The sequence below is a fragment of the Gymnogyps californianus genome, chromosome 1 (genome assembly GCF_018139145.2).
Source record: "Gymnogyps californianus isolate 813 chromosome 1, ASM1813914v2, whole genome shotgun sequence".
Taxonomy (NCBI): Eukaryota; Metazoa; Chordata; class Aves; order Accipitriformes; family Cathartidae; genus Gymnogyps; species Gymnogyps californianus.
In genome coordinates, this window is record NC_059471.1 from 146,717,701 (window position 1) to 146,730,281 (window position 12,581).

The 12,581-nt window shown below is 41.4% G+C and overlaps 2 protein-coding genes across 4 annotated transcripts in view; both read right to left on the reverse strand.

The window, feature by feature from the left end:
- PLEKHA5 (pleckstrin homology domain containing A5) overlaps positions 1-11,855 on the reverse strand; it is a 171,618-nt gene extending 159,763 nt beyond the window's left edge. For 2 of the 3 annotated variants that reach the window (XM_050913319.1, XM_050913305.1), the window contains exons 1-3: positions 11,805-11,854; positions 11,570-11,646; positions 8,419-8,476 (exon numbers count right to left, since the gene is read on the reverse strand). The gene's annotated coding sequence lies outside the window, so the exon portion shown is untranslated. Of the gene's footprint in view, positions 1-8,418; positions 8,477-11,569; positions 11,647-11,804 lie in introns of all 3 variants that reach the window. The other variant, XM_050913312.1, reaches the window with a different exon arrangement.
- The window catches only part of LOC127017421 (pleckstrin homology domain-containing family A member 5-like), a 54,455-nt gene extending 42,553 nt beyond the window's left edge, over positions 1-11,902 (reverse strand). The window contains exons 1-3 of the mRNA XM_050898505.1: positions 11,805-11,902; positions 11,570-11,646; positions 8,419-8,476 (exon numbers count right to left, since the gene is read on the reverse strand). Coding sequence (XP_050754462.1) covers positions 8,419-8,476; positions 11,570-11,646; positions 11,805-11,902 — 233 coding nt within the window. The remainder of the gene's footprint in view (positions 1-8,418; positions 8,477-11,569; positions 11,647-11,804) is intronic.
- Between the last annotated feature and the right edge of the window lie 679 nt (positions 11,903-12,581).

Sequence of the window (12,581 nt, forward strand, 5' to 3'; positions counted from 1 at the left end):
AATGAAGAAGATGGATCAATTAGTAAAAGCTAAAATGTTATTAACTGCAAAAAAATTTAGTAACATTTGTGTGATTTAACAACTGAAAACATCTCAGTGTTTCAGACCAGGTAAGCAACTGATACCCACATCAAGCATAGAAGATAGATATTGTACCATAAAAGAGATTTAAGATCAGAACAGATTATATGAATTTCTAATGAGGTTTAACTTGCATCATTGTTCTAATTAAAATTAATTGTTAAAATAAACATTTGATGTTACGACATTGATTGCTCAAACATATTTTTGTTTGTAATTTTCTTTTTCAATCTTCTGTATTAAAGTTTATCAAGGGTTTCAACCAAGAAGTTTTAAATTTATCTAGAGGATTTTCTTTGTATATGGAAAAATACAAAATAAAGTAGCCTTACAAAATGGTGTGGCCAACATGTAAAAACAACAAATAAAAAAAAATCTCCAGCAGTCTTAGCCAGCTTTACTCTCTCCATCAAGAAACCAAGTTATCCTTTTCAACATTCAATCAGATTAAAAGGTTTTTTCTTCCCCATAGGTATTTGAGAGAACCATGTGTTTATTCTTGTTGCTTACAACATTTTATTTTGAAGCGAGATTTCTGTCCTTCTTATAAACCAAGTTCATTGAAAAACTTTAAAGATGATATGTCATCTGTTTTTACACATCCCAAAAGATATTAGCAAAAATGATAAATGTTAAGACATTGGTCAGCAGCCTCATAATCTGTAGGATTTAATACAAAATTAGACAATAAAAAAATATAAAATGACAATTTTGCTAGTAGTACAGCTCAGAAAAAAAAGCATCAAAAGCTGTATTTTTGCAGGAGTTATATAATTTCAGTAGTCTTACTCAGTGAGCAGTAAAGAATATACAAGTTTCCATGAAATACTGGAATTGAAAGATGGCAAAGATGGCATTTTAAATCAAAACTTTCACTGGGTATTTTCCTTTCAAACACCTTTATTTACTAGGACCCCTCTTATCTGGTCTGATACACTGAAGTGTTTCCAGTTAATAAAGCACAAAATTTGTTTTTTAAGTATTTGTTTCTATTAAACATGATTTATAATAGACCCTCGAAGAGGAAAAAACAGGGAGCTAATTTTAAAGGATAGGTTGCTTGGCAATATACCTTTCCTTACATATAATTGTTCTTACTAAGTCACCATGGAGAAAGCCATGAAGAACTAAGTTTCTGGAGCCTCCTGAATATGCAAGTGTTTTTTAAATTGTTTATATAAAGCTCTGAGACCATCACAGGCCACAAAGGCATTCAAAATGCTGTCTAAAAGCCCTTTTTTCCACTTCACAGATTTCAAACGAGTATTCAACTCGAGTTTTATAGGTCTGGAGCAGAAAGATGCAACTTCACAGGCAACTATTTAAGCAGACCTCCCTGTCCTATGCAGTAGTGGGAAGCGGCAATCTTTCCTGAAGAGTTTTACTGGAGTGCCTAGGCTATCAAGTTCCCATCCCCAAACTTCTGCTTCTGAAGGTGGCTACTGATGCAACTTCTTCCCCCTCAACATCACTGTCAGAGAACACCTTCCCTTCAACCAAATGCAAGAGCAAGTGAAGCAAACAGAGAAACGGCTACCTTCCACATTCAAAAGAAAGCAAGCAAGGGAAGGAGGAGAGAGAAGGAGGAAGCGTTTAAATTTAGGTATTTACTTACTGAAACACAGAAAAAACACACATACAGGCACCACGCTGGCAGAAATCCCAGCAGTCAGGGCTGTGGAGCTTTGCTTCCAGCCAGCATTTGCCTCAAGCTTCACAGGAGTTTTCTCCCTCTCTCACACGCACACAGAAGCGTACTGAAGATCACTCAACTGCCAAGCAAAGTGTATCTCAGGTCTAATGAAAGTGTAATTCATTATAATAAGAGCCAGTGTAACATAAACATATGCAGGAAAAACAGGCTTAGTGCAGCACCACAACAGACGCTAGTTTTGATCCAGTACAACAAAACACTTGCAGACCACAGAAAAAAAAGCGGGTGCAATTCCTTTAAAGTAAAAGCAGAACATAATGTGCACCAGGCAAAATTTGGACCTGTAAAAGTTGTACCAAACAGTGGCTACAGCAAGTAGACTTCTCTGTTGGCAAAGTTCACAAGGTACCTGTCTGCCAGTTCAGGTGGTTTTGGAAGTGTCCCTCAGTTCCAGGTACTGCAGGACACGGGTACTGAGACAGGGAAAAGAAAAAGAACCTGTGCAACACCCTGACACAACAGGAAGATGAAATACTGGTATGGGTCCAAAAATAATTCTTAAGAGGGCACATCAGTTATCTTTTTTTGCAAAGGGGGGAAGGTCTGGGAAAAAAAAATGCATCACTATATTTATAAAATAACGCAGCAACCATCCACATGAAAGTCATGATCGATCAGCATTTCCTTTGCTTTTTACTATCCTTCACACATTGTAGATACCAAAAATGAAAGACCACAGAAGAATTCACTTCACTGTAATAACATCTTAAAAGTATATACTAGCTTTATCTGCTATTATTACTCAATCACCAATTAAGACCAAAGTTACGGAAGAAATATTACCACTTCCAAAACAAGGATCTAAAACTAGGGAAGTTAACTTACTGATTTGTTAACAGATATGAAAAAGCTTGAGTGTCTTCAATGTTTTTCTCATGGATTTCAACATTTCATGTAACAACTTACATATAGATTTTTTCATCTTTTTAAATAATTATCCATTAATTCTTACAAGTGTTTAAAAACTTGGTAATGGTTTTAAAAAAAATAAATCAGTAAGTTCCCTCATGGTTTCAAGTCTATCTTAGTAAAACGAAAGCATTCAAGGTATTACCCAATTTAGAAACACACTTCAGGAAAGAGACAGCTCAAAATATCAACCACAGATGTCACAGTCAAAAAGAGACTTTATAGGCACAGTAATTCCTAACGTTAACATTTGATATTCTACTTGCCAGACTAACTTTGAAACAGGTTCATAAGCCAGGGGTAATAGGCCCTGCCAGACCTGCACACGAGTCAGACAACATGTTTTCTCAGGGTGAACTTTTGCCACCCTTCCCTCTGGGAGAAATTCCATCGAGTTCGCTCCTAGGAAATCATCTCCCACTCCTACTCCTTTTACTGACTTTCCACTGCCACCGCTCCTTTCTGCCTCGTTTAGCCTCCACTCCTGCCCCTTCTGCAACTATGCCCACCCTTTTAGCCTTCTCCTTCAGTACACCACTACCTCCATCCTCTTCCTTCCACATCCACCCCATAAGCTGCTTTTTGGATGCAGCCCCACCTCTCCTCCTCTGATCCACACTCATTTCTTCCTGTGTCTACAATCCTTCCACCTCCACACCCAGCTTCAGCATTGCAGTATTTTTGGTTCTTGAAATATTTCAGTGGAATAAAGAAGTAAATGTTAAAATAGATGATAAATTTGCAGGCATTCCTAAAAAGTCGTCCTTTTCTGAACAGCTTTGCTCACTACAAAGGTAAAAGGCACAGGTCAGTTCATTGTAATGTTATGTCCCAGTTCACCCATCTAACTATATGCCATTATCTGACCTAGAGGTCTTACCATGTAAGAATGAACCGAATGAAGGCCAAGAATAAACTTTAGTCTTTCCTCAATTTTAGTAAAATAAAGGTTAGAGGTAACAAGAAAAGAACTAAATTTCTGGGAGGAATGCTGTGATTCTTACTGCTAGAGGAAAACAGACTGATCTGTTCTTATTTTTTTCGAATTCCATTTTTCCTTTCAAGAAAGGGCTTCTCTGCAAACATGACTAGTTGTTCTTTGATTTTTCTGGAGAAAGTCTCAGCTGAATGGGAGAGGATCTTTAGAATGCACATAAAAGACAAAGGTTCAAACAAAAGCTGAATTCTCAATGAGCACAGGTTTATTTTAGTAAACAACAGAACTCAAGGCTGAAAAAGATCTTATCCCTTTTAATTACTTAATAAATTTTTCTTACCTTCCCAATTTTCAGGCTACGTGCCTACAATAAGCAAACCTGCATTGATAAAAGTCTCTATAAAAGCATACAAAACCTCTATTTGATGCAACAGTGAACTCACCTCGGCTTTGGCCTGGGTTTGCCAATGCCTTGCTTCAGCAAGCAACAGTCAAAAATTTTCTGATAAATACAGAAAAAGCTAAACTTCAACACAAAACCCTAAAAATGAAACTTTAACCTTCTTAATTCTTTAAGATTTTAAGAACACTTTCAGTCAGCTTTTGTACTGCCCAAAAAGTATTGGTCCTACAGCAGAGTTAAGAAATCTCAAATTCTAACACCCAAACAGCTTATCTGAGAGTACTTCTGTAGAAGCCAGACTCGGTACTGATGCAAAATTCCTGAAATATCATCCTTGGATTGATTTTTAAAACAACTTTATTTGGTAAATTAATAACCTAAATAATATAAACCTGATTTAAAAAAAAATCAATATAAAAATCCTAGCATATGTTCAGAACTACTAAAATGAAAAAAGAAAAAAGGCAAGAAAAGTAAGCAAATGCCTGAGTTTAGATAGTCAGGTGGTTTTAACCAGCAATAAGGGTTTCTTAAACACATGCATGTGAATAAATACACACACACATATACACGGAGAAAGACATATTTATGTAATTTTATAGCACTCAAAACCAGTACCTTGGTGCCTAATAACTATGTAGTCATCATGAGGTACTAAAAACATCAAGTTGAAATTTCTCATTGATCTTAATAGGTGAGGAGTCTGAAGTCCATGACCAGGTATGTCTTCTCTATTGACAAGTATCACACTGGGACTGTCACATGGGTCCATTTCCTTATGCACTTATAAATAGTGTAAGTAACTTAAGCTTCCTATACTACTGTCCAACTTAAATCTGTTTTGGGGATAAAGCCCTTAACTTTTCAGAGCTCAATGAGTGCTCAATACACTAAGCATAAACAACCAGTCCAGTGAAGTATTCTAAGCAGAGCATGCTGTGCCACCATTTTCAAACTGAGTTTTCCCGTATCTTGTTTTACTTCATGATACAGAAGATTCAACAGTTAACTGATAATAAACTAATTATTAAAGGTTATATTTGAATGTGTCAGTTCTATAGTCATACAGCCCTATATCCCAGGTAAAAGTTTAGTTATTGTACAAATAAAGATTACATGCAAACCAAGCATTGCCTCAGAAAAGTTTACTGATAGAGTTCCCATCAAGTGATGAGAAAGGGCTATCTGTGCACATTTCTAACATTAATTAAACAAAAACAGACTTTCTTACTCCCAGAGAGACAAAACACTTCAACAAGGTAACCACATCTCATGAGAACATATACAATATATTACGGCATTACTTATTTTTTTTTACTCCAAATAACAAACAACACCTTTTGTCATTTGCATTTATAAGGGATGGGGAGGATGTGGGGGAAGGATTCTGTCATTACCAAGTATTAGAATTCTTCTACTAATCAAAAAAACTTGCAAAAAAGGTCAAAGTCCTAGCTAGCATCAACTTACTAATACAACCCTATACAAAAACCACCTTATGCAACGGAAACAACTCCTTATCTATCCCTGTTTCAGAATATCTTTCCTTCTTAAAGCTAGAACAAATTAAATGTCATAGGAAAAAAAAAGTGTGTAAAATAGTCACCATTTGGTATTTACTTATTCTGAAAACAAATGTACACATCCCAAGAAAAATAGTGTCCTTTAAAAATAATCACATTCCAATGCAGTCTGTATCCCAAGTCATTTGTTTGAAATGCCAGTCCAAGGAATGTTAAAATTTATCTGACTACTATCTCCTCAACACTATCCCAATTTGATTATACAGTGTTTACTACATCAAAGCCAGAAAAAGCACAGTAATCGATTCAGCAACACACCCACTTGGAACACTGAAGACCTATTATTAAAGAACCATAAGAACAATTTTCAAAAGGTTTTTATTTTCAAACAGTCTAGCATAAGATCTTACCATAAAGCACGGTTGTTAAATATTTTTATTCAACCCACATATTTGAAGCCGTGCCTCAGAAGTTAGGTGAAATTATGTATGTGATCAGGAAACTTGACTATCCTTCTTGTCTAACTCTCTTACTGGACACATTACAGAAACCCAACAGCCAAGTTTCACATGGCTGAATGCATCAATAGCGTGCCATTAACATTCATTCCCTTGTAACTTTGTAACTCATACCAGGACATAAAACAACGTATTTCTTTCAGACCTGACCATGAACAAGTTTTCAACATTTTTAGTTTTAGCATAGTCTTATTATGCTGTAATCAACATAATAAACATTAATGTTTAGCAAATCAGTACACTCAAATGAGCAGGTTACAGTTAAAAATCCACATGGGGGTGCCTGTACAGCACAAGGTCGCAACCACCTGTGCTGTTTCTCACTCATGCAGGAGCACCACAGTAGTTCAGATTCAGACAACTAGAATTATTATAATCAACACATTATCCAAAGTTACATTGCCTAGGATTATAAGACAGTGATTATAATGTTGTCACCCTGTCTACGTTAGCTCTCACATCTTCTCTAGCACTGGTAGGGCTGAATGCTAGACAGCTTTAAAAGGAGAAGCTATCTTTGGGCAGAAGTTTAAATTCAGCCTGAGAGGCTACAGAACAAACACGTATTTAACTAAGGATGCCAAACTGGTCATACCATGTGAACCTTTCAGCAGGCTTGACAGCACTATCCCTGCTATCCTCCTACATCTATCAAATCACAGAGAAGTGTTGTTTGTGCAACATGTTTTCAAAGATGCAGCACAACTTTTAAATATAAACAGAGCTATTTAGTGTTGGCTATCAGCAAAACAATCAGCTTAATGTACACCCTAACAGTTATGATAACACCTTGAACAGAAGATCTTATAAGGACAAGAGTACACAAACAACCTACGACTTGGTAAGTTTCTGCATAAGCGCATCAGTCACTCTACAATAGCTATCCACACACTTTTTTTTACTCTAAGAAAACTCAGGTTGCTATTTTCCAGTTACTATAGCTAACACATTGTTCGTAGGTTTATTCTGTGAGAATGAGTTCCATCTGAAAGTCTAGAAGAATTTCTTTTTATATTATACACACACACAAATACAGCTTTCTTTAATTTTCACTCATCTTCGTTTAACAATCTGAACAGAACATCAGAGATGAAATCCTTAGTATGTTCCTGTCCTCAGTCTGGTCTACTTCTTGCCAGTTGCTAACACTAGTGTAATGTAAATTACAAGAAGGCAGAATAGAACAGTAAAACAAACATGTTGTCTGTTAACAAGACCACCCCTTCTAGACAGCACAGCACCACTTCTGACCAGATTTTTGGAGCATTATCCTTCAGTATTTTTTTTTAATTTTGTTTAGGATCAAATCAAACACGTTCCTATACAAAATAAACCATGTAACACATATGTAACACCCATCTCACAATGTCTACAATGCAACTTACACAGAGCAGCCACTTTTGCTCAACACTAAGACAGAGAAAAACCTACCTGCAGCCTATAACCTCTATGACTATTAGTAACCTTCACTCATAGAAGTTATCCCACTGATGACACTATTCATTTAAAGATGGCAAACCAAACAGTGTAGCGAGTAAAAACTCCTGAATGAATCGAGAAAAGCCTGCAAATTGTTAAATAACAGAAAAAGAAGCATATTACCCAAACAAATATACATAGGTGCCACTTTAGAATTTTCCAGATAAGGACTATCCGGAGAGGAAAAGCTTGTAAGACGTTTGTACGGATCTGATCAACATGACCTCTGGACTTCTACATAAGAGCTCTATTTCCCTGCCTGTCATTCAAAAAGACAATACATACAGCAAGTCTACCACAGTGGACACGTTCCTCAAAACATACTAAAACCTGAACAAAAAAATAATGAAAATCAATGCTAGAAGCAGAAACAGGAGGTCTGCAAAGAAAACAGCCACATTAAACCTTCAGAGTGGCTTTAAACAACATAATTACTAGAGAATAGGGCTCAATCAAGACTCTTCTGCCAGTGATGAAGTAAGATCTTGCCTTTCTGAAAGTATTTATGGCATGGCTGTGTATACACACAGGTGTCAAACCAACAGACAAACTCAAGGCATTTTTGACTTGCAAGGACGTTTGTTGCTAGATGGTTATACTCACAGCAGAAATTTCATTTGAATCTGCATCCTTAAGCAGCTTTAGTTAAAAGTATTAACGCAAAAACTCAAGAAATTGTTTTAGCTGTGCAGAATTCAGTAAACAAAGGACTACATACACTATGACAAGCTTGAATATGCTTAGATTTATAGCATAACATTTAAATTCAGTTTGGAATACATTCAAGATTACAGCAACATTTAGACAAACTAATTGAAAATTATAGTATTGTGACAGATAAACATTCAACTTACTTTACATAATATCTTGCACCTTCAAAAGTATAAGCTTCCTCCCAACCTGTGGGTAAGTCTGGAAAACAAGTAGCAAAACATTCCAATTAACTTTTGAAATGATGCTAGCCATACTGGTCTACTCCCTAAAACTAAGGTAGTTAAAATACTGTGTGTCTGATTCCGCATGTTGAAAGCTTTAGTCCTATAAACAAATATATTAAAATTGACTCACAATACTGTCTTAGTTTAACTTCTGTAATCCAAGAGAAGCTACACACATGAAAATCTGATTTGGATTTCTCATTCTCAAATAATAACAATAAGGGTTTAAGTGTGCCCTTATTTAACAATGTTCCTTCCTTTGACCAGTAACTAGAACTCACGGTCATCGCCAGATCCTTCTCCCTTGAACTTCAGTAGCATCAAATTACCTGACAGGCAGAGATCTAAACAAAAATCCATTTACTGAGTTTGCGTTACATGCAAGTCACAAGCATCTTAACAGGCATGATACCAACTACACCACAGAGCATTAGCATTATATTAGCATAATTCCACCACTTTTGTGACTAACAAGTGTTCCTGCAGTGTTCACAACTCTATTCAATTTTACATGAAAATAATTTTCAATGTAAATCTAGTGGAAGAAGTGGGTACATCTTCTCCTTCTCTATTATCACTCTTAAGAGTCAGGAGCCCACATGTAAAAAAAAACAACCCACCACTAATGGTCAATTTTTTTCAAGTAACAGCTTCTTGATGTAATCAAAGCTCTGAAGATGTTGGGCACCTCTGTGCAACTCTAGATACATCACTACCCTTAAAAGTTTGCCCCAGTTAATAAAAACAATAATTGATATGTAGGACTTGCTCATTGAATTATAAAAGCAAGAATGCATTTCCTAATTAAAAGAAAAAATATTCAGTCTGGGTCATGTGATTTCCCCCCCCCGCAATTTACTTATTTGCTCTGGCTGGCTTTTTTCTTCACTCCTGCCTTCTCTAGAACAAAAAAAAAAAAAAAAAATCAAGGTGTCTTTCGATAACAGCACAGGGCAAAGTACAGCAAACAGGAAGTCTCTCTAGCCCAAGTATTTATGGCTCCTATAAGAACTGTGCAAAAAATACCTTTCCAGTGCTGAATATCTCAACGAATAAAAAGCGCTTCAATTCATAATGGAGGACAAAGCTTTCCTCATCATCTAGTAAATACTTCACAGTATTACTTAATAAGGAGCTTTACAATAATATACACTTCCAAGAGAAGTGTTATTTGCTCAAAAAAATGTTTCTTAAGAGAAGACATATTTTGAACATATTTTGACTAGGTTCCAATACAATGGTCAGGGCAAAACAAGATATAAAACCCAGAACTAATCTGTTTGATTATATCTATGTATGGAGAGATTCATTAACATACACATGAATGAGGAAAACTACAGAAACAGGTTTGTTTTGCAGACACTTCAGTATCTGATTGACAAATCACGGTCAGTATATCCAAGGTCATGCCTCACTCTTGTGTTCAGAAGAGAGTTTAATTTACCTTATAATAACTCTGCTATGTTACATACAATACTCCAGATACTCAAAAGCAAACTGCATTTCCTTTAGAAGGCACTTCATGGCAGAAACAAATGAGACACTTAGAAAATTACTGGGAAATCACCATCAGTCAACAAAGACACTGTTAATAGTTGAAAAAAAGAATTAATACTCAGCTAATGTTAGTGTTCAACAAGCAAAGCACTTCACATACATCTGCCCCCATGCACATTGCTGTAGATGAAGGCCAGTTTCTCTATTAATCCAAGTACAGAAAGCAGGGGAAAGAGGAGCCTGAGAGCAATCAGTAGTTCTATTTCCCGACATTAAATGACTTCTTACAAACAACAGACCTTCATTGCAAATCAAACTGCAGAGTTCTAACAGCCAGAAACCTGTGCTTTTTAAACTACTCCCAACTGAAAAAAACAACCCAACCAAAACCCAAAGAAAGGCTGCCCACAGTTTTCTAAAACGCTGTTTCCGATTTCCTAATGCGTAAGTATTAACCAAACATAAAAAGCAAACAATCTGATATAGTCCAATTCACTTGCAGATTTTCATGTGATTATCCAAGTGATTACATACATAAAGCCAACTGCACTTATTACTACACTCCACCACCTCCCAGTGGCATATGTAGCCTGTGTGCAATTCCAGCAGTCGGAGTTTGGCTCTGGGTCTCCAGAGTGTCTGCTGTAAATCCTCCTCCTCCAGCACCTCCTGCTGCTACTTCTCCAGAGTGGAACAGCAGTAGCAGACAACCGATTCCACCCTCCTCCCTCCAAGTTATTCCTAATGTTTTAGTCCCTTTTCCTCCTACCTATTCCACCTCTCTCAGTCACTTTGAAACCACCCACACTCTCAGCCTAGATGGAAGTGAAGGGAGGAAAAGGGTTTCTAGGTGACTAGCGAAATCAGCCTCTACATTTCTAGTATACCTATCGTGGTTATATCTAGGTACTGCTGGAAACAGAAATAAGATGAGTGGTTTAATGCTAAACTGAGAAAGGATGCTATGCAGGTGAGTAACCGGGGTAGCCTGTAAGAAGCACGAGAGGAATAAGGCGGTCTCTAATGGTAACTATACAATCTTATAGGGGTAATACAAGGCAACAGAAAGAAAGCAAAGACAGAGAAATTACACAGACACGGAGGGAAAACACGGCTGCAAAGGAAAGCGTTTTAAGAAAAAGATGAGGAGCACACTGATGCCAAGCTGGACATGCAAGGCTGCACCGTAATGTCATTCTTGCTCAACCTGGGGGCAAACAACTGCGAGAAGTGAGGGGAGCGCGGAAAGCACGGGATGAGGAGTTGTCTCGGGTGGCCGCGGCGGCACCAAGGTGGCTTCCAGGATCGGGCGGCTTGGGGGCAACGGGGCGAAGCCAGAGGCGCTGCCCGCGCCCGCGGGGGGGAAGGGGCCGCGGGGCTGAGCCCGGCCGGGGGCTGGGGCGGGCGGCGGGAGCCCGGAGGCGGCCGCGGGAGCCGCGGGGCGACGGGCTCGGCGAGACCCCGGGGAGAGGAGGAGGGCGGCGCTCGACGGGCGGCCGGGCGGGGGCGGCCGTGCCGGGGAAGGGCCGGGGGCCCCGGCCGCCCCTGGCCCCCCGGGCGGGGTTCCTACCTGCGCTGCGGCGGTGCCCGGTGATCACGGCCTCTCCGGTGAGCGGGTGCAGCCAGGTCGTGCTCTTCGCCTCCTCGCTGCGGGGACGGACACACGGACGGAGTCAGGCAGGCGCAGCCCCGCCGCCGCCGCCCCCGCCGCCGCCGCCTTCCCCCCCGCACGCCCCTCCCGGCCCCCGCCCGCCCAGCCCAGCCCAGCCCCGCTCCGCTCCCCTCCTCGCCGTCCCCCCGCTCACTTGATGAAGAAGACGCGGCCGCCCTGGCTGATCCCGTAACTCCAGCTGCCGGGCAGCGCCCGCAGCCGCTCCGCGCTCAGCTCCGCCGGGGCCGCCATGGCCGAGCCGCCGCCGCCGCTACCAGCGCAGCCGGGGAGAGCCGAGGGGAGCGGGGCGGGGGGGCGGCGCGGGCACGAGCGAGCGCGTCCCCGCCGCCGCCGCCACCGCCAACACCTTGGGGAGGGGGAGGGCACAGCGCGAGGGGGAGGGGGTGCAGCGGCACGCCCCGCCCCGCCCCGCGCGGGCACGCCCCTCCCGCCGCGGGGGCGCGCGCGGCGCCCTGGCTGGCTGGCTGGCTGGCTGGCTGCCCGCCCGCGGGGGCGCGCCGCCTGCCCCCGCCACGGCCGTTGGGGCGGGGCGGGACGCGGCGGGGGGCGGGCAGCGAGTTCCGGCGGGCGGGGGCGCGGCGGGCGGCCCGCGCGCGCGCGCGCGGGGAGGGGGGCGCCGCGGGGCGGTGTCGGGCTCGGCGCTTGGGGGGGGCGGAAGGAGTGCCCGAGAGGAGGTGAGGGCTGCCCCGCAGGGTGGAAAGGCGGGCTGTCGCCGGCGCCCGGGTGCGCGGAGGCCCCGGCTGGCAACGGTCGTGCGGGGGGAGGGGGCTTCGCCCGGACGGCGCGGGCGGGCACAGTCCGGTAACGGTCTGAGGCGATCCTGTGTCGCAGATACAGAGCGGAGCCACATACAATGCGTTTGATCTCGCCGGGGGATGAAGCCCGCGCTTCTTGCGTGGGGGTGGTTTCT